Genomic DNA, 22591 nt, shown 5'->3' with positions numbered 1-22591 from the left:
AGCCCCGAAGTGACACACGTGGTTTCCCATCAAATCCCATTGGTTAAAATCGGTCACAAAGACCCATCTAATTGCAAAGGGATTGAGAAATGAGATGTTTCTCTGTGGTCAGAGAGGAGAGAAGAGAATGTAAACAAGTACAAGAAGTCTCTACTATATTTAGTTTTCCCAGATAGTATACATAGGAGAGAGAGAGGAAACTCAGGTGAAGCATGTGTGATGGGGAAAAAGATTAGCAACATGTTTATTTAATTTAAAAACAAAATGGAAGTACTCAAAGCTTTAGTTTTCCTATTTTAAACAAACACTGAGAAAGATACTTTACCACGATCTTGCTTTCCAGTTAAATACCATGATTGCATGTGTATACAATATCTAACTGTTCGAACTTGTATGCGCTCACATCAGAGAGCTGCTACCTAAGTACCCCAGTAATTACAAGTTTTAAAAAAGTCCTTGTGTTGAAAATTACAAACCCAAGGACCTGTAATTCGCAGAATGTTGTTTTGTTGTTCACTTGATATATTTTATTAAATTTGAAAGAAAACAATTTGTAGGGTCATTACATAATTATTTCATCATAAATGTAGATGACATTGGTAGGTGATATGGTAACCTTAAATTAAGTATCATTAGCACATTTATACAAAGAGCCATTTCTAAAGTTTTTGAACATTGACTTATTTTATGTTCTTTCTACCTCAAAACCGTTTTCAAGGAGATTATAAACTATTGTTAAGTTTCACTCCTGCAGTGTACGATGAGGAAATGAATTTGAGAAGACCAAAACCTGAAGTCATTATAATTTTTTTCTAATTGTTTTTCACATCTTCTGATATTTTTATTGTAAAATAAAGGGGAAGGCAACTATGTAAGCCTTGAGTCCCAGATCTTAGTCACTCTTAGTGACTCCTGGCTCCTGGATTTTTCCTCTCTAGACACTTTTTCAACTTCTTTACTAGTGCCTCATTTGCTAGCTGATGTCTAAGCTTTGAGTGTCCCTAAGTCTCTCTCTTGAATATTCTCTCTCTGAGTCATTCCATAAACTTCCATGGTTCTAAGTGCTATCTACACACTGCTTTATCCCAAAGTCATATCTGTAGCCCTGATCTTTTCCCTAAACTCCAGATTTATATCCAGCTGCCTTCTTGATATCTCCACATAGATATCCAACAGGCACCTCAAACTTAGCATGTGAAAAATGGATGTATTATTATCCTTTCATCCCTGTGTCCCCTATATACCCTGTTGCTCAGGACAAGAAGCATAGGAAACTTCTTTAGTCCCTTGTCTTTCTTTACCCTACATCTAGCTCATCAGCAAGTCTCATGGGCTCTTCTACCAAACTAGGTCCTGAATCCAACCACTTCTTTCCTTCTTTATCACCATCTACCAGCTCATGTCACACTAATTCTCATCTGATTATTGCAATAACCTGCCAACTTGTGTTTCTGCCTTCATTCTGAAAATCCACCTTCCACACAGCAGCCAAAGTAAACACAGCACGGGAATCAGCACATTGCTCCCCTGCTTAAAATCCTCCCATACTTCTCCAAGCCCGTAGATCAAATCCAAGTTTTCATGACAGCTTTCATGACCCTTCATGACCTTGGTTTTATTTACTTCTGACCTCATGTTGGTCCCATTCTCCTCCTAACTATGCTCTAGTAACTCTTCCTTTTTGCCTGTACGTTGGTCTTGCTGACCCTGTTTGCACTTCGGGACCTTCACACAGGTTGTTTGCAGTGTCTGGACTGTTCTTAGACTTTTATACATTCATTATTCAGGCTTCATGCAAAATCACACTTCCCCAGAGATGCCTTCCTTGATGCCTCCTCCATTATCACATCACTTATTCTACTGTCTCTGTAGTAGAAGGGCTCAAGATGACACAAAACATCGGCCTAAAAATTACTTAGCAGATGAAATGAACAAGCTAGGGAATGGGGGTACTGCTACCACTGTTTACAAGGTTTTACTCCTAAAAGGCATTCAGCACATGCTCAGTTTTCATAGGTTAGGCATAAAATGAGGACCAGACTCTAATAAGGAAAAGATAATGGGAAAAAACAGGTAAGAAATTACAGATTCCAGAGCAAGTAAGGAAGCCAGAAAGGGCATTCAAATAGTTACTTTTTAAAAGCGTTTTCCTGGCTGTGTATGAGTCCATAACCTTAATTCATGTAAATTGGGCTACGAGAGCAAGGAAAGACTGCATCACTGACACATATTACAGAAAGGATGGAGTGGTCTTAATGAAAAAGAGACAGAAGCTATTCTCTTATTGGACTGCAGGGATAGGGTACACTAAAAGGCAGTGGTACTACTTAAATCAATGAAGAAGTTAGGAGATAACTTATCCAGAAAAGAAAATTCACTTTTTAAATTTTTAACATTTCACTTAAGGTTTGGGCCCAAAACAAATATAATATCCGATGGCCAGGAAGAATCAAAATAAGAACTAGAGACTTCAAGAATGGCATTATAAAGTTGGAAATTATTTCCATACATAGGGTAGTTAAAATGGCATCTGCATTCAACACAGTTATTGGGCTCCTACCAGAAGCAGAGGGTATGTAGCTGAGACAGAGTTAGAGATAGATAGGCTTTCATAGTTTGCAAAGACATTTCATGAGCCACCAAGTTATCTTGTATACCAGGGGTCAAGAAATCCAGTCTGTGGGCCAAATCCAGCCTGGCCACCTATTTTTGCATGGCTGACGAGCTAACAATTTTACACTTTTTAAGTGGTTGCCAAGAGTCAAAAGAGTATATTATGACATGTGATAACTATGAAATTCACATTTAAGTTTGTATAAAGTTGTATTGCAACATTGTCATGCCCATTCATTTACGTACTAAAAATGGCTGCTTTTCTGCTATAACAGCTGAGTAGCTGCCACTGAGATAGTGTGGTCCACAAAGCCTAAAATGTTTACTCTCTGGCCCTTTACAGAAAAAGATTGCTACTTCTTTTCTCGAAAACAGACACAGGGAAGGCAGCTGATGGCTGAATCATAACTAAAGTAGAAAGGAGGAGAAAGGAAGCCAGTAGAAAAAGAATCAAATTAAAGTGGAATGTGCACCTGGGGAGTCTGAGGTCATAAAACCCAAGGAGGAGTTAGTTGGTAAAGCCATTTGTGAACACTACCAAAGAACTACTGTTCAGCTTCTTAAATGAAGATATGCGTTTTTCTAGGGACAAGGAACTACTTGCCAAGGAGTATGCAAAACCCAGGACTGAATAAACATGGAACATCTTCCTGAAATGTGATTTTGCTCCAAGGTTTTTGGAGGGAATGTCAAAGGATAGGGGAATAATTTTGTATTTAAAAATAGCCCTTTTATTGAGTAGAATACAAAATTTGCATGAATTATTTTAAAATCAGGATTAAAATGAGGCTGCTTCAGGTTATAATTCCAGGGTTATTTGCTTTTCTCTGCCTGTAAGGGTACTAGCGGAAAGGTTTGAAAAATACGTCATGGAGTGCTCCAAAGAGTGTGTCTGGGTGAAGTCACTCTCTAGGACATTAAGTTGAACCTGGAAAGCAAAAAGTTGTAACTCCCCTGTCAATTCCAATCTATTGGTAATGTTTTCTTGGAACACCTTTGTTGGGAAGGATTCTGAATCTTTGTCCTGCTCAGAGGTAGAGTGAGTGAGTAGCAACGTCTGCTAGAGCAGGAGAAAATGGCACATGGCAGTTTTCTGTAATGATTCATCGGAGATGAATATGGAAATCCATCAAAATCTTTATTCATCACACATTTTTCAGCTTCTTCAACCTCTCAGTCAAGGGTATGCTAGAAGGTAGTGGTGCTACCCACATAAATGAGAGACTGTATGTAGAAAAAATATTTGCTTTTTGAATATTTAATATTTCACTTTAGGTTTGGGCCCAAAATAAAGATCTATTTTGTTTTAATAAGAAGTAAAACAAGAATTGGAGATTTCAAGATTTAATGTTTATCACCTACTTTTTTTTTTAATCAGAAACCAACATGTGCTAATATCATCTACTTTTAAAGCCATGTCAGTCCTTGCACTTCTGTCTTTGTGATTCAAGGGGTATCAACTAATACAGTGAGCATGTCCAAGTTTACCATCAAGGAAACCTTGAAGATTTTACAACACTCATCCACGCCATCCAGTCTTTTGTTGATCTTTGTAAGATACATGTGTGAAGACAACATTAAAAGGGCACTGAAGAATTGTAAAATTTTATTCTATAGGGAATGGGAAAGTATTTTTTTGAAAAGGAAGAAAAAAATGTTAATAGAAAAATAAGTGGTAGAAATACAAAGGAATAATTGGAGTGAGTGAAGCTGAGGGCAAGAATCATGTCTAGGAAGAGTGGAACAGTCCAGAAAAAGAGACAAAGAGGACCAGGCCTTGGGCAAAGAAAGTAAAGGGGTAGGGAGAAAATCAAGAGATATTTCCAAAGTAAACTCATTAGATATTAGTAACTGACTAGATGTAGGGAGCAAAGGAAGTAAATGACAAATACAAGAGCCTTTAATCAACTAGCTAAAGAATAAACTGTCCAATAGGGAAAGCAGGAAAGGGAACAGTTGAAGGCAGGTATCAGTGATTATGCAGATCATTTGTTTGTTTGCTCTTAGATCTACCCGCTGCCCTTCCCTCAGGCTCTTCTGCACCACAGAAAACTGTGTTACCCAGACTCCCTTGCCTGCTGGCTTCTGGGAAGCTTTGGGCAATAGCGGGCACTGGTGGAAGACTGGAGGTTGTGAGATAGGGAGAAGCCAGGGTATTTCCTCCTCTATGAATTTGCCTCAAGCAACATTTCTCACAGCAACCAGATCATCTCCAGTATTTCGGCTCCTACCAAACCAGCTTTCTGTCCTCAGTTCCAGCTCCTTCTGTGGTTATAGCTCTAGCCTTAGCTATGGTTCTAAGTCTAGCTGGGCACCTGTGGCTTCTAGATTCTGGAAACTCCACCTCTTCATGTAATCCCTCTTGCATTAGGGGTAAAATAGTGTCTTCTGCTGTTGCTAATCTCTGGGTCATCTTGGCAACATATTTTGGCTCCATGTCTCCTTTATCACCTGTATAACCAATTCCTGGTGTTAAATTCCCTGTTTGAAATACCCTAACTAGTTTATTTCCTTGGTTATACCCTTATTGATACAGGAATGAATTCCGTTTTGTGTGTATCTGTGTATGTATGCTGCTTATATCAGGGAGACTCAAGCAGATGTAAACGTTTTAGCAAATAATGTCCAGGCATCAAACAATAGATCAATACTTTTCATAAATGTTCTAGTTTGTTAATAAGGAGAAATCAAAAGAATCTATCCAATGAAAAATGTAATAGATGACCAACTTGTATAGTACTTAGTATATAGAATGCTGTGCTGACCATACTTTACACATTTTACCTAATCATATCCTTAAAGTACAACCTTGTATATATTTTCATTTGGTCCTTAAAACACAACCCTTGGAGGCAGATGATAAAGTGATCCCCATTTCACAGATAAGGAAACACAGTGGAGGGATTTAGTAATTTTCACAGGCCACTCTCAGTCTGGATTAGAACTCAGGCACTTGGACTCTAATTTATAGTTATCTAGTTTATAGATAAACTAGCAACACTAGTTGTGCTAGTTTACACTAACTAGAAAACCAGTTAGTGTTCTAGATGTAGTTACCAACATAGGTTTTTCAAGATTTGTCTTTTTTAAAGGACTGTTATATTTTGGGGGTAGAACAAAGTACTAAGTTATTTCTAAATGTATCTCTAAAGTAAAACAAACTCCACAAAATATAATTTTGAAGTTTTTAATGCACAAAAAAGAACATCCCAAGAACAACAGGTATTGACTTATTAACGACGAAGCACTATATAAGGAGACCCCTCCCCACTTAGTAAATGGGAAAATAGTGTAAATAGACATGAAAGGAGGTAACACTTCAGGATTAAATGCAAACCCTAAAGTTGTATACAACATTCATCTATGGCTTATTATCTCATAGCAATATTTTCATAATGATGTATATGATATTTATCCTTATCGGTAAGACGCTTTTGAATCAAAAGTTAAACAAAAACACTGAAGAGGTAGTTTTGCCAATGCAAGGTGAAAAAAAAAATGGCTTTACCTTGCTTTGTTTAGAAATCCACAACCATTATTTTTCTGTTCTAATTTTCTCCTGGATCAGCCAAGAAGATAATAATGTTTTGAGAAAAAGCCAATTCACAACCTTCTAAAAACTGGTTCCCCCAAGTGAACAATGATGCGTTCGAAACAACTGCTCTGAAAGTCACCTGGGAAGTTTCCATAGTGTTCCTCTCCATTTTGGATCTGAAACAGATTCTGGCTCAATAGAGACTTGTTAAGATCTGACCAGCAGTCACAGAAATTCATCCATTTATCTCCTAAAATTCTATGCACAGGCTCATGTTAGTAACTTCTTCAGTGACCCAAGAACATTGGCAGGTGCCCTGTCATCGAAAGTCAGGGATTGCTTTAAATTTGGGGGCAGGGAAAAAGGCAGTCAGAAATAATGTTTGGACAATTCTGTAGCTGGCCTGTGAAATTGGCTACAAGTGACTGGATATAGTCCCTCATGTTTTCAGTTGTGTTTCTTCAAAGTCATCACATCTTAGACTCAAAGGCAGTTTGGGCTTCTGATTGCCAGATGCCACCTGCTGCTTTTTCTATGTGTGGGACATGTGGAGTGGGGAAGGTCTATACAATATGCAAACTCTTTGACACTGGTCATTTGACTCTATATACAAAAACTAGTTTATCCTACCCTTACAATGAGAAATAAGCCCACAATGAGGGGAAAAAAAGTTTCAAGAGACAACAAAACATGTGTCAATTCTCCAAACTAGAAAAGTCATTTACCAGATAATGGGTTAGGAACCACTAGAAACAAAGTGACATATTAATCAGGTATGACTCCTTACGCACAAGAAAGCATAAATATACAGTAAATAAGAGCTTTATATGTAGCCCCTGCAGAATATGTACATATTAGGGCTGCTGTGAAACTGAGCAGGAATTTCCAGAGCGTATCCTCAGCTAAAAGCAGTTTCATCGCACAACAGTGTGAAGGTGACAGATGCTGAGAATACCATGTGGTAACCACTAAGCAGATATCCACATAAACATATCCTTGAAAATGCACAACGTGAGAAATAAATGTCACGAGTGAATAGCGCATTGCCTGCCAAGCATCTTCTTTCACATAAATAGGCAGAAGTCCGTCCTCCAGCGGTGGTCTGCAGCCTCACACCGCTAGCGTGTCCGTGGTGCCGGGGACGGATTCTCTCAGCACACACTGAGCCAAGTCATGGGCTGTGCACTTACTCCTGCCTTCACAGTTTCCAGATTCAAACCAAAGCATAAATAACACAGGGGCCACGCTGGTGGTGCTTCCTTTCACCATGTTACTGGGAAAAGATACTGGGCAGAGCAGCACAAAGGCTGCACACCAGAGTGCAGGAGTGGAGAGTAGCTTTGTGCACGTTTGCAAAAACAAAAACCCCTAAAAATCTACCAGATGTGTCTCTTGCTTTATTGGTTGGCTCTGTCTGTAGCTAGGAAGACGCTGTGTTGCTCCTGGGCTCTTTCTATCAGCTTCCTTTTCTTTTTCTTGTTCCTCTTCTCCTTCGCCTTTGGTGTTCTCTTCCCTACAATGAAGGAAAGAAATGAAGAGATGTCAGAAATGGCTCTTTCTCTAGGAAAGAAAACACAAAAACATTGGGAGTTTTGCACAAAGCCCATCTGGAAAACATCACCTATGGAAAAAGCCTCAAAGAGAAAATTGTTCACATTAATTTTGACAGAATAATAATAATTTACTAAATTGGATATGCTGTCTAAAACAGAGACTGATCTTCCTGTTACAGGGAACTGGCATATTGAAAAACCTCCCAGTGGCCTGATCCGTCTTTCAAATATCATCCTGCCACAAAAATTCCATTTATTCCCTCCTACTTTTAACAATGCTACCCTTTACTACACATCTTTACATCTTATTACTGCTCCACATGTCAGTGGGTCAAAAGAAAATAAGCATCTATCTATAGCAAACATACCAGAAGTTTCAAACTCCTCTCTCCCTTCCCCATGAGGGAAAAAGTCTTGCTTTTAACATTATTTCCTCCATATTCCAAATACCAATGTATAAAATGACATATGTGCAATCCTTTATTTTCTATAAAAATTCATGAGGACATCTTTCATTATATACCTTATGCTTCTTATCCAAATCCCCTGGACAAGTTGTTGTTATTAATGGAGAACAAGAAGAATGCTTATTTGTTCTGATGAACTGGTGGTATGTGTCTGACTACCAGATGATCATACTAACTTATCCCATTTCTCTTCTTTGCCTTAGCCACTAGGAAGCCCAGGCTACAAGCTAACTAGTTGAGGTTTTCCTCCATCAAGAATTTTTTAAATGCTGTTTTTCCCTTTGCCTCTGCTATATTTTACTTCCTCCATCTGTGGTTATAGTTTTATAGTCTTACTTTATAAGGTCTCAATGTTTCTAAGTATGTATACGTAAGATTTTGAGAAAAAAGAATAAAGAACATGAGACATCTGTCTTAGGTCCATCACCCTCTTTAAGTTCTAAACACACAGAAATCAGAGGATTTTTAGAACAGAAAAGGGCTTTAAAGGCCTCCTGCATTTTACAGAAAGTAAGTCACCCCTAGACACCTTCAGTACAGGAAGACTTTTGTCTCAATGAACGAGAAAGAATCCTGTTGGCTGTTCTTCCTCTCTTACTTTCCCTACTTCAAATTTTATCTTGTAGTTCTACAAAACCTAACTTTTCTCTTCCGTGTAAGGTGTAGCTATTTGACAGCACAGTGATCAGTACTACGAATAGGGAACAGAACATTAAGTTTTGTGCTCTTCATGCTTCCCATACCTGTAAAATTACATAACCCAGACCCTTTCATTCCAGGCATATAGCTGGCCAATTTTTCAGTCTAGCCTATGGAGAAGTAGGCTGATGTCAAAAATGAAAAGGAAACAGACCAGAGTCCAGGGAGATACATGTATTCGGAAACCAGAGACATACAAGGTTAAGGCAGGCCATGAGATTTCTAAATAAGGTAGATGTTTCTTATTTCTGTTCCTTCTGATCAGACAGGATCTGTTTTAAGGATGGAAAACAGGCTTACTCTTCAAGACCCTAGCACAGTGACTGGCACTTAGTCGATAGTCAATAAACATTTGCTGAGCAAATGTTTTTACATCTTTTTATCACAAGAAAAAAAGATTTAAAAGAATAACTTATGTTTAATAGGACATTGCATTAAAACAATGAGAACATGATCATGCCCCCATATTAAATTATAAAGGTCCGTAAAGCTAACTTCTGCTTCTCATTAAATTCTGGCATTAATGTTATAATGGCATTTTGCCATCTTGAAATGTAGTTAATCCTACGCAATGAAACCTTAGTTCAAGCCATCATTAATCAAAGCAGCTGTAAAGTTACAACTACTTAGTAACATTATCTCTAATGATGAGACACACCAAAGGAGGGCAGAAAAATGAAATACTTCATACAAAATAGCATATTTTAAAAGCTTCGGTTATAAGCGTTATGAAGAAGTTTTTGTTCTGTATTTTCTCTAAATAAACAACAAAAACCTTAGTTTAAAAAATCATTACTGACTACATTTTAAATTCATTTGGTTTATGCTTAATTGATATAAAGCCTGGAGTTTCTTTTAAAAGCAAATTGAAACTAAGTGAATGGAAAAATAAAGCTAATCTTACTAGATTTTAAAAATGTGTTCTGCCAGAATAAAGATATACTGAATATATGTTAAAGAAAGCTTTTCACATTCACAAGAAAGCTTCGTGTAAATTATGTAGTTGCGAGTTAAATATGTACTACTTTCACTAACAGCAATTCCATGCAAAATGACGGGAAAAGCTCATTTTAAGATGGTCAATTTCGTGTCATTTACCCAATATATTATTCTGAAGCAACTGTCAATATTAAATGGTTTTGGGTTTGCTCGCTGATATGATATTGTGTAATAGCGAAGTTACTCAATACTTGCATAAAACATTTGGTATCCTGGCCAAAAATTCAGCAATGCTTCTGAAAGCTTATTTATGTAAAATAATTTTTTAACTTGTACAATTACTCTGTTGGCAATAACCTATATGGTACCAATTCCAACAAGTAATGTTTTGGGGGCCCTAATTACAACCCTAAAGATTCTCCTCAGAAGTCTCTCTTCAATGACACACCTCTTTGCTATTGTTTGGTTGGTTGGTTTTGCTTTTGGCCCGTCCCATTTCTCACATAAGATATATTGCAAATACCGAGGAATTAAGATGGTTAGCCAAGATTTGACCACAGACAGGCCTAAATTAACTGAAAATATTTTGTGGTCCATACTACATTGTTCTGACTTCAAGCCCAGCTCAAAGTAGTAAAAGAATACTAAAATACAACATAACATACAGAAAGGGTCTTTCATACATATTCTTTTTTCACATTCTAAGATTTTCAAACGTGAGAAAAGAAATTGGTAAGATTAAAGCTAGCAAAAATCCTTGTTTTTATCTATATATTTGAAAATAAGTTATATTAGACTTACAAATGTGCTAATTTCTGTTTCCGCTTAATTTCTTTTCCTCTGTGGATATGGGATTAGACTTGGAGAATGATTTCTAGACTTCAATTGCTGCACATTCCCAAGCACATATATGCTATACGGGAAGTATTTAAAGGCAAATATGATGCCAGTCACCCAATGCACAATTCAAGTCACAGATTTAACTTTACTTTTTAGCTCATGAGAGAAGACCTGGAATAGATACTGCCCAGGATTTAAACAAAAAAAAAAAGGTTTGAGTTTTACGAGAGGATTGTCAACATCCAACATATCCAGTTCTAATGACAAATTTTGCATATCTTTATCCCTAGTGTCTTGAGAATGCAGTGGCCTTAACACATCATAACCAAGGGAATCTCTTCAAAATCAGGTAGAATCAGGTCTACAGGGCAGATCTTTTTAGCACTGTTATGCAGATGCAAGGAGATGACTGGTCCCAATTATTACCATTTTTAAGGGAGGCAATGCAGTGTGGTTTAGAGAAAGGCTACTTCTGGGAAGAAGAAAACCTGGTAGCTAAGCACAGTCTTGTAACTGAGATGTCTGGTAAGGCATATGCCTGACTCTTAGTCTCTCTGTTTATAGAATGAAAATACTACAGTCATCATTCACTAGAAAGTTATGAGACACTGTGAAAAAGTTGTGTCCCTAGGATGAAAGGATGATGTGTAGAATATCACTGGCAAGACAAGATTATCCTCAAAATGAACAAAATTAGAAAGATACTATCAAAGCCACATTCTAACGTAATTACATTGACTTGCTCACATGTGGAAATGGTCCCAGAGCATAACCTATCAACTCTTCTGCAGAGAAATATGAACAATTCCTTACGGAAATACTGCTACCATCCAGCTGTGAATTGCTGCTATTAGAATTAGAAATAGGGTAGATTATTTTGAACCAAGATATAGGCAGACTCACAAATTACATGAAGCTGTGCAAATGCCAAGTCCACTGCCAGTCAGACAGTGATTTCATTCTTTCATAAACTCTCAAAGTCAAGGAAGGTCTTCAAATGCTTTCTCCTCTCACTGGGTATACGTAAGAATCTTTCCATCGCCGGGAAAATGTTTCTCGTACATCCCTCAGAGTAAGGTACAGAGGCTGTCTAGAGTTTCCATAATGCAAGGTGTTTTAAGAAAGGCTTTAAGGGTAAATATAATGGAAGAAAACTAAAGAAAAATTTCAGTAGCTTTGACTATAAAAGAGATAAAAGCTTCTCTCTCTCTATGCATATATGTATAAGTAATATGTGCACATACCTACATACACAAACACACAAGCTGCAGAAAGTAAGCCATAATTATGACAAATGTAATTAACTGTAATTACTGTTGTAGCCACAACTGGGACAAAACTAGGACTGAGTTTTACTGATTTTTAAGTGTGTAAAGCTCTAACTCGAAACCTGGGCTTCAGTACATTATAAAATTCATCATGGAGATTTTGAAATCACCTCAGAGAGATTCAGTCATTCTTCAAAGCCGCTAAAACTTAGGGACAAGAAGGCTGTGTAACCACCAACCTGGCAGATATTGTCATATTTCACAGAACACTCTGGAACATGAAATGTTCCTTTCACATATAAAGTCAGAAGGACTGAGTTGTAACTGATGAATAGTACTGGACCATTTATTTTTTTTCCATATGGGCAACTTGATTTTGCCCAAGAATGAGTAGCAAGAGAGATTTATATAAGATTAGTGATTGTGTAGAAAACACCAACCGGTTTCTAAAATACTTTTTTAAAAGTTCATTTAAAAATAGACGAGACCTAAACAATTCATAAAGGAAATAAATATATTTAAATAATCAAATCTCACAATTAAAACTTCCAAACAAGATGAGATGCCACTACAAAGATCCTTAAAAGTAAAAATACCTAACACTTGTAAGAATGTCATGAGACAGGCAACAGGATGCACTGACAATATAAAATTGATACAGCCTTTCTGAAAAGCCATCTGCCAATAGGCACAGAAGTATGAAAAATATTCTTAACTTTTGACTCAGATCTAGGACTCTATCCTCAGAACATAATCTAAACTTGGACAAAGATTTATGCACAGAGATCTTAAGTGCGTTACAATTTTTTCAGTACTAAAATGTCCTGACTACATTTTTCATGACCTTTTCTTTTTGTGATTACTGAGGGAATAAAGTATATTTTCAACTACGAATGCAAGTATTTTATATTTTAAGTAATAGCAATTAACTTTATATCCAGGAATACTACTGTTGGATATCACTAAAACTTATCATAAATGGCTCTAAGAAAAAGCCTGTAATACAAAAGCATTCCTCCTGTGATGGAAATGACAGTAAGCAGATCCTTTTGTAGAGTGATCACTCGTAATTAGACCTGAGATATAAAAACTTAATAACTAGTGACCTAAACCCTTCAGACATTAAGAATGGAGATTTGTTAGTTCTTGAAGCTTTTTTCCCTCTGGAAAGCAGTCCAGGTGGGCAAATATGATGAGCAGGACTGGGATCTACCACACTATGTCCTATGTAGCCTAAGATAATCTTTCTACTGTCCATATATTTCAGAATAACACATTTATTTTAGTTGACAAATAAAATTTGTATAGTGTATAACATGGTATTGTGATGTATGTATATAATGTGAAATGGTTAAGCTAATAATCAAGCTAATTAACACGCCCATCACCTAATATGCTTTTTTCTTGTGTGAGAACATTTTAAATCTACTCTTTGCAATTTTCAAGTATAAGAGTTATATAAGTGCCAGGCGTGGTGGCTTACGCCTGTTATCCCAGCACTTTGGGAGGCCGAGGACGGTGGATCACGAGGTCAGGGGATCCACACCATCCTGGCTAACACGGTGAAACCCTGTCTCTACTAAAAATACAAAAAATCATCCGGGCATGGTGGCGGATGCCTGTAGTCCCAACTACTCGGAAGGCTGAGGCAGGAGAATGGCATGAACCCGGGAGGCAGAGCGTGCAGTGAACCGAGATTGTGCCATTGCACTCCAGCCTGGGCGACAGAGCGAGACTCCGCCTCAAAAAAAAAAAAAGTTATATAAGTAAAATGTACAACAAATACATATTATAAATAAGTAAAATGTATATGTATTAAATATATGTATTAAAATGGAAATTATTTAAACTTTTATTAAATTTATTTAAAAATAAATTTACATTTTACTTGTTTAAGTAAGGTAAATCGACATATTTTAATTATTTTTATTTTACGTATTTACATAACATAAAATGTAAATAAAATAAGAGTTACTTATTTACATCAGCTGAGGAGTCAGAAGTGAGAGTAAGGTGGAAAGAGTAAAGGAAATGAATCAACTGTGGCTCTTTACTGACAGTACAAAGTTCCTTAAAAGGCTTTTTTAGTAACAATCATTTGGTTATCTAGAAATGCACCTCTTCTTTTCACTAAAAAGATTCCACAGATAGCTGTGTTTTGAAAGGACTGGCAACATCTAATCCTTCAATAATGGTTTGCTATCATTTTCTTCAAGAAAAAATAATCTAGAGACAAAGCAATAAACATTAAAGTGTTGAAAATAATAACAAGTCACTTACTAAGGAGAGCTTACTTGAATGTCAAGTAGTAACTTAGAAGATTTTTCAAAGGGTCACTTAGTCATTTCATCTTCATAAAAGAGCATGTGCATTTAAAATCTACACACAATCTAGAGGTAACTTATAAGGGTTGTTCTTCTTGCAAGACTATTGATAACGAGTGACAACTGTCCAAAGTAAATAACGGACAAAATTAAATGTGACAATCATTCAGAATATCAGGATTCAGAATACTTACTACCTTCACAGGTTTACACTAATTTGTAAAAGCTATTTCAATCAGCCAATCTAAATGGGAAGCCTCTATTACTATTTTTTCATCTGTAAAAATATACCATATTTTTGATCTAAAATAGTATGAAATGGCTTCAAGACTTCAATTTTTCTTATAGAAGACATTTTATTAGGAGTCAGATCTGTTACCCATTTTTGTTGACAGGAAGTCCTATTTCGTTTTAAAATTTTATTTCATGTTCAAAACGATGGAAATGGAAGAAAAGCTAACCCTGAAGAAGATCACCTGAACCTTTATAAATGAACTGTATTACCACTATGGTTTCCTGCACATGGTATTTCAAAACTTCTCAGACGTTCCTCATTTTACAGCTCTGAAGAAAATCTGTTCTTCGAGTCTATGACATGGCTTTTAAAGGGGCAGTAAGAATATTCCACAACCTCATTCAGCTTTCTTGAAGCAATAAGGACTATAACAAGGTAATCTGAATGAGATTTGGTCTTGTTTCTTAAATCCCTAGTCCGTGAAAGAGAAACACAAGACAGGATTCTGTGGTATGTCACATAGGTAAGCACAAACAAGAAGAGATAGTTTTAAAACTATCTAAAATTATTTTCATAAATACTTTAGGTTAATTGTAAAGGACAAAGTTTTCAGATCAGTAGAAACTAAAATACGACTCTACTATTTGTGTGAAGAAAGTAAATGAACAATTCTACCACAAGGGGGCAATAATTCACTTTTACAGTAAGAGTACTGGTTAGGAGATGGTTTTTTAAAACAACGTACAGGGCAACTTGGGGACTCTTAATTTCTTAAATACTTTTTGTTGAACCCCCATTGGAGGCTTTTTCTTTCTTTCTAACCATAGGTAATCTCTATAGTGGACTAAAGATTAACAAGACCCAAGTACTGCACAAGGTAAAAATATAATTGTACTGCTGTTAAAAAGATATTTGGGCTAATCAGAGAAAAAAAGAAACTTAAGAAGGAAAATCTGCTATTCAAATACTGATTTAGGAAAAGGCATTATTCACAAATTCTGGTTGTCACTTTCTTATGGGAAAGTTAAACTACCTGAAAAGAACAGGTTCTTATCTTGGATTCCTTATTTGTAAGAATAGAGATGTAAAACTGCAAATGATCTTCAGAGTCTTCTGGTGCAGAAAGTCATAGATTTGACATCAAGGGTGAAAGCTGTTTGGTGGTGATTCCTAACAATTTGGCAAGATGAGTTGGCTGCACTGGTGAGGGTGGAAAGACAGCAAATACACTAGGCATTTGCTAGGCCCTGCTGTAGTCCACTTCTGCAAGGTGGTTTAGATAATGAAGCAACTGAAGCACAGAAGATCCACAGTGACCCCTACCCATGCTCCTACAGCTAATTAGAAGGGGAAACGTGTGCTCTGAGCCTAGTTCTGCTACTCTCTCATATACTTTCCCAGCTTTTTTTTTTTTTTTTTTTTAGATGGAGTCTCGCTCTGTCACCCAGGCTGGAGTGCAGTGGCACGATCTTGGTTCACTGCAACCTCCACCTTCCTGGCTTCAAGCGACTCTCCTGCCTCAGCCTCCTGAGTAGCTGGGATTATAGGCACATGCCACCATGCCTGGCTACTTTTTGTATTTTTAGTAGAGACAGGTTTTCACCATGTTGGTCAGGCTGCTCTCAAACTCCTGACCTCATGATCCTCCTGCCTCGGCCTCCCGATGTGCTGGGATTACATGCATGAACCACCGCACCTGGCCACTTTCCCAGCTTTAAAGGTCAATGGATAAGGATAGAGAGTCATTTTTCAAGTTATTGAGTCATTTTGCAAGGAAGGCAAAGAAGCACTGAAGACAATATTACCCTGACTGAGTTACACACACACACACACACACACACACAAGTCATTGATGTCATCCTAACTATGAAACCTTGTATGAACTGGTAAATTCTGCATAAATAACTTCTCTGTAATGTAGATTTTCTGTAAATTTATACTGCATTGATTCATTGCTTATTCTTTTTCTTACAGATGCAGGCTATAAAGTTTCCTAAGGTGAGATGGTGAACATTCCTACTTTGCACCAGGCCCTGTAAGTGCTTTACATGCATTTTCATTTAATTGAATGTTTTTGGGGAAAAGGTAAGTACTCACACTGTGCTGCCAGGATGCTGTACAGGTGCCTGCCCTAAATTTACTCAAAATAAATGCAGATAAATACCAAGCTCATTTGGCACTCGTAAGTTAAGTCAGAAAAACCATCAGGTTTGCAGAGAAAATGATTCAGCTGTTTTCATTTGATTAGGAACTATGGGATAACCAGAAAAGCATTAAGTTCCTCCATAGCTGACTTCATACTATAAGGGAAGGTACATTTAAGATAATTCCATTAGAACAAGAAGATGTAATACCTTGCTCTTGGTCTTAAATCAATAACCATTAACTAAATGAAAAACAAAAAGCAGTAGCTCAAGAAATGACATTTAAGACCGTCATCATATGGCAAGCATTTATTTAATCTGGATTCAACACAATTTCTATGGAACTTGACACACAAGTGAAAAGAAAGTAATGGTTTATACATGGCATCTATATAAGATAATGAGACTGGGCATGATGCACACCTGCAGTCCCAGCTACTCAGGAGCCTAAGGCAGGAGGATTGCTTGAGCCTAGGATTTTCAGGCCTGTAGTGAGTTATCCTGATGCCACTGTACTCCAGCCTGGGTGACAAAGCAATATCCTATATCTTAAAGAAAGAAAAGGGTATAGGTTATTGGTCCAAGCCAACAGCTCAGTTAAGTGGCAGGTCTTACATGAACACAGTTAACACAAGATAACATGAGGGGATGGTTCTTCAAAAAAGAATCATAAATACATTCCCCACTCTGTGCCCTGTAGCACTTTGAACCTCCCTCATTGTAATATTTACCACCTTCTATTGCAATTTTGTTTGGCTGTATATCATGGCTACTAGTTTGTAAATAATTAAAAATAGGTTGGGCGTGGTGGCTCATGCCTGTAATCCCAGCACTTTGGGAGGCTGAGGTGAGAGGATCGCTTGAGGCCAGGAGTTCAAGACCAGACTGGACAATATAGGGAGATCCATCTCTATTTTAAAACTTTTTAAAAATATAATTAAAAATAGCTACAATTTAATGTGCCATAGCATCCTAGTTAGAGCCTTTCCAACAATCAAGTTACAGATATTCACTTACACTCATGTCACCTGAGAGTTGGAGTAAAGATATAAGGGCTACATCTAAACACTGACAGTGGTCAGGAACCAAAGCCATACTTTGTCATATACTGTAAAATGAACTCTCCTGTTCTTCCCAGGACCCCCCATGGCTTCTGGTCTCAACTTCAGCTTTGTACATGATCTATGTAGGCTATACTGCATCCCTGATAAATTCTGACTTTTTGGCTTACCTCCCTCTTATAATAGCCTCAGTCCTCTTTTGTCTGAATTGCATATTCTCTAGAGAGGAATTCAATATGTCTTAGTCGCTACAGAGCCATGGATGCCTGAACAGCTCTTGGGTGGATCACTCCCACGTCTAACCTGGAGAAGTAGCAGGGTACAACATGATACTAGCCTTGGCAGGCATCTAGAATACAAGGTTAAGAACATGAATTTGGGGAGTCGGACGGCCCTACATTCAAAGGAGAGTTATGCCGCTTAGAAACTAGAGATCTTGAACTAGACACTTTTTCTAAACCTTAGTTTTCTCAATTCTAAACTGGTAGTAGCAATGATGTCTGCTCCAGCATCTGTATAAGGAGTGAAAGAGAATATGTATAAAATTTCACATACACCTGACACACAAACACTAAATAAACTATAGTGCTATATAAGGTGCCTTACTTGTATTATTTCTAATCCTTACAGCAACTCGCAAAGCAAGCATTATATCCATTTTGCCGATGAGGAAATAGGTTTCGAGAAGTTAAGTAAATAGCACAAAATCACATAGCTCAGCAGTGATTCAAACCAACATCTGACAGATTCTAAAACCTGAAACCTGTACTCTTTCCACTATAGTCTTTGGATCCCTTGTGTCCAGCAAAATGCCTTGATCTCATAATCATTTAAATGGCTGCTAAACAAACAAACTAATAAGTAAATACTAGGCTGGAGAAAGGCATCAGCTTCCCTGCTCAGTCCCACACAATATCAGGGTTCCCTTAGGTCCCATTAGATCCCTGATGGGCCTGGCCTACAACCCATCTTTCTCAAATCAGTTATTCCCTGGGGTTAAGACATTCAAATCCTCAGTTTCCCAGGGTCAAGCAACACATTTAGCAGCTCCAACTCAGTATCAACAGTGTGCCTATGGCAAAACTCAAGAAAAAATTTTAAAAAAAAAACACAGGATGCTTATTTTTCAGCTGAGTCGGAAAAAGTTTAAACCTGTGGTTCCAAAAACCAGTTCACAGGCCAGAGGTAAAAGATTCCTCCAGGGAACTTAAAAAAGATTCCCTAGTCATGCACCAACTCCTGAAAGCCCAGAATATTTTTTAAGCTTCACAGATGACTTAGTGCGAAGTTAACTGCATGTGATTCTAGAGCATAAAGTACTGCTGCAAGAGTGTGCAAACCTCTTTCTGCCTGGACTGCCTTCCCTGGGATCTATATGTAGGCAATCCCCCAAGAAGCAAGCAAGCAGAAATTAAGCTTCCAGTGTGGGGAGGCACACCCAGGGGTGCACACCCAGGGGTAGGGCCCTTATCTTTATGTTCTGGCCAAGGTGGGGCAGGTCACTTGTGCTATCGCAGATTTCTCTCTCCTGTGGACATATTCCAGAAACTGGAGTTACTCTATTCATGAAGAGGTTCTTTTTGAAAGGCTTAGTTCATTTGCAAAAATTCTAAAGAGACCAAGAAAATTGCAGTTGAAAAAAAATCAAATTTATAATCAAGTTTGGGGCTTCTGCCTAACTAGGGGATGCAGAGTTGGCACTTCAAAAACTAAAAAGATGAGAAAAGTACCTCTCAGTCTAGGTGACACAAATACCGGTGGTATCAAGATATTTGTGGGATTACAGAAAAAAGGTTAGAAAGTTTTTCTTTTCTTTTAGAAAGATGGTGAGTTTCTTCGAAAATATTAAAATCAAATAAGTGTAAGTAGTGTGCCAAGTACCAAGTGCTGAGCATAACTCATTTCACATTAAAAATATCCCTTTTTCATTTTGTAAAGTTTTCTTATTGATACATAAGAGCTGCACATATTTTCATGGTACACATGATAATTTAAGATTCATATAATCAAAGAAAGGAAATTGGGATAAATACTTAAGGTAAAGATATCCCAACTTTTCAGAAGAACCTGAGGATCAGAGAGGTAAAGTAAACCTAAGATGCCACAGGCAGTAAGTGGTAGAGTTGAGATTTGAATTCATGTAGTCTGCTACCAAAGCTTACCCTTTTGTCCATTATAAGACTTACATAAGTATAAGCCTGAGTGGGAGGAGAGGAAGGAAATGGTCAATGTTACTTTCTTCCCCTCTGTTATAAACTTATGCAAACCCCATGAACTGGTCATTCCTTTAAGTGGCTGAATCTTTAAATTCATAAAATGAAGCCTGGGGCCATTATTGGTTTAATACAAGACGAGGATAACCAGTGGTATATTTGTTATTCTTACAGGACAAAGAAAGTAACAAACATTTGCCAAAATAGTCTCTATCCACAAGACCAAACAAATATTTTGGTCACTTTAGAATCTTGGTCAACTACCCAAGTAGAGGCAATGGATTTCAATTAGGGGAAAAATATTTTGAGAAGGAACTCTAACATGTTTGGCATACCTCATGATTACTAGAGACATCTACAACCTTGACAGATTATCTTGATACTAAATAACTTTGTCTATAACTACCAAATATTAAAACAGGAGAACATAGTTAATTATCTTTTACAACCAGCCTAACATTTAATGACATGAGTTCATGTCTCCTCAACTGAAAATGGCATTCTACTCTTCAGAAAAAGCATAGAGACTGTTAAACACACAATATAAACTAAAATCAAAAGAAGCTACTACACATATATACACACATATAAATGCAACAAATATCTGTAATAAGTTTTCCAAGTATTGCTTATTGTCATGCTTCTATCAGTATGTTCTTGTCAGTCTTACTTAACTCAGGTGTTAAAGCATGAGAAACCAAAAGTTTAGCATGTAGAAATTTTTAATGTAATGAAAATTATTTAAAATGAATCACCAGTGAATCAGAGTTATCCAAGAAGAGATTCACATTCCAAACTACCATAATTTTAGTAAAAGACATTACCTGGAGACTGACATATAAACAGTATCAGTGACTTAGGATGAATACAAAACAAACCTTCCATGATCTTAACAGGACAGGCTCAAGGACCTGTACTGAAACTTGAGCTAAATTGGTCAGTGCCTTTGAGTTAAAGTCTATGCCAGTAACAGTGAACAAGAACAGTAAACATAAGATGGCCACTGAATATTTACTGTGCTCAAATACTGCATTCTATTTGGCTTTTGATGATTTAAGGCAGCAGATCCAAATAAGAGTTCCAAAAAATCAAAATAATCATAGGTACTTTGAGAAGACTACAGAGAATGCATTGTCAAGAAATTTAAAAAGATGTCAATGCTCACAGAATAGGTAAAAAAAATTACCTTTTAACATTACTATTATAAAAATTAAGTGTTTTCTACTGTTTACTATGTCACTAATCAAAAGCAGAATTGCAACTACAAAGCTATAACACAATAATAATAATGCCTTTATGTATTAGGAAAGCTAGAGACTGAGTTACTAAGAACAGATGTGAAAAAAGTTTCCTCCTTTAGAATTTTCAAAAATTAGGTATCTATTTTCATTACAGTAGCTTAGAAATCAGAAGGAATGAATTAATAAATTAAGAAACTTCTGGAAATTGCTTCCAATCAGATTGATTCTAATATAAAACAGACAAAATTTGTGGGTAATAACTTGTAAAGAAGATCAATATATAAATTTTAGTGCCTTTATGTGTTTTCCTAATCTTCCTGTAGAAAAAAAATTTTAATTCCAGTAATACAATGCCCAGGGCTCATCATCTAAATGTTTTATTAATAGACAAATTGGTTCTAACATATATCTTTCTTTGAAAGACAATTATATCTGTTTTAATGACCTTTCATTGAATCTTAAATTCTGGGTCACTGACAATTTTGATGCAATGAAATAGGCCACCTGAAAAATTATGGAGACTATGCGCAATTTCCCTGAGATATGTATGTTTTTGTGTATTCATATGTGCATGTGTATCTAAAATATACTTTTCCATAGAACACATCTAGGCATATTGGTGAGAAGACAGTTTACTTCTACATAAATGTGTGTTTATATTATAGTACAGAATTATATTTTTAGGATTATGACTAACAAATTGAAAATATCCTTAAATATAAAGCCAAAAAATCTGGAGATTTAAGAATTATGGGAGACATCCCATAACTGTAGCCCTATTAAAGGGAGTCTGTCTGTAACTCCATTTTGGGGTGTGTGGGTTGGTGAGTATTCTAGGCTCTACCAACACCTTCTTCCTTCTCCCGACTAGTTCTGTAGCACTGTGGTGGGGTGTTTGTGTTGGTTTGTCTCCTGGGAGGTCTCAGTTGGCTCTCCCTAACTAGTAGAAAGAGTCTTGGTTTGGGAGACTTCTCAAACAGGAAGATTTCAGGGAGATTTCTCAGATGGAGAATAAGAGGATAATTTGGAAAGTATACTCTTGGAGTTCTTGGTTAGGGATCTGATTAGGAAGGCCTTCTGTCCTTCTCGTCTTTGTGTATGTGGAGTAGATCTCAGAAGGAATTGCTCACAGTCCAGCAGGTCTAACTCAGAGAACCCCTCCTTATTTGTCTAGTCACATTCAGTGAGCCTCGAAGAGAATTCAATAGGCCTGTCTCAGGATGACTATCCACTCTTTGCTGGTGACTAGTGTCTGTTTTGTTATGTGTATTTTGCTGCAATGAAAAATGTTAATTTGGTTCCCCATGTGGCCCATTGGGCAACACCTTGCAAAATTGAGAATCTTTTGCCTATGGTTCCATAAAACAGAAAAGGATGGGTTTATCTTTAGGGATCTGTCTTTGCCCTACAGCTGTGTCTATTTATTAGGCCCTAGAAACTGCATGCTTTCCTGGCCCTG

General features: G+C 37.0%; 1 protein-coding gene across 2 annotated transcripts in view; it reads right to left on the bottom strand.

Moving 5' to 3' along the window:
* Positions 1–5786: 5786 nt before the first annotated feature.
* RSPO2 (R-spondin 2) overlaps positions 5787–22591 on the bottom strand; it is a 173026-nt gene continuing 156221 nt past the window's right edge. For both annotated transcript variants that reach the window (XM_011994167.1, XM_011994168.1), the window contains one exon: positions 5787–7661. In XM_011994167.1, coding sequence (XP_011849557.1) covers positions 7546–7661 — 116 coding nt within the window. In that variant the 3' untranslated portion in view covers positions 5787–7545. The remainder of the gene's footprint in view (positions 7662–22591) is intronic.

The sequence above is a fragment of the Mandrillus leucophaeus genome, unplaced genomic scaffold (genome assembly GCF_000951045.1).
Source record: "Mandrillus leucophaeus isolate KB7577 unplaced genomic scaffold, Mleu.le_1.0 Scaffold444, whole genome shotgun sequence".
NCBI classification, from domain to species: Eukaryota; Metazoa; Chordata; class Mammalia; order Primates; family Cercopithecidae; genus Mandrillus; species Mandrillus leucophaeus.
This window is presented reverse-complemented; position numbering and strand designations above follow the sequence as displayed.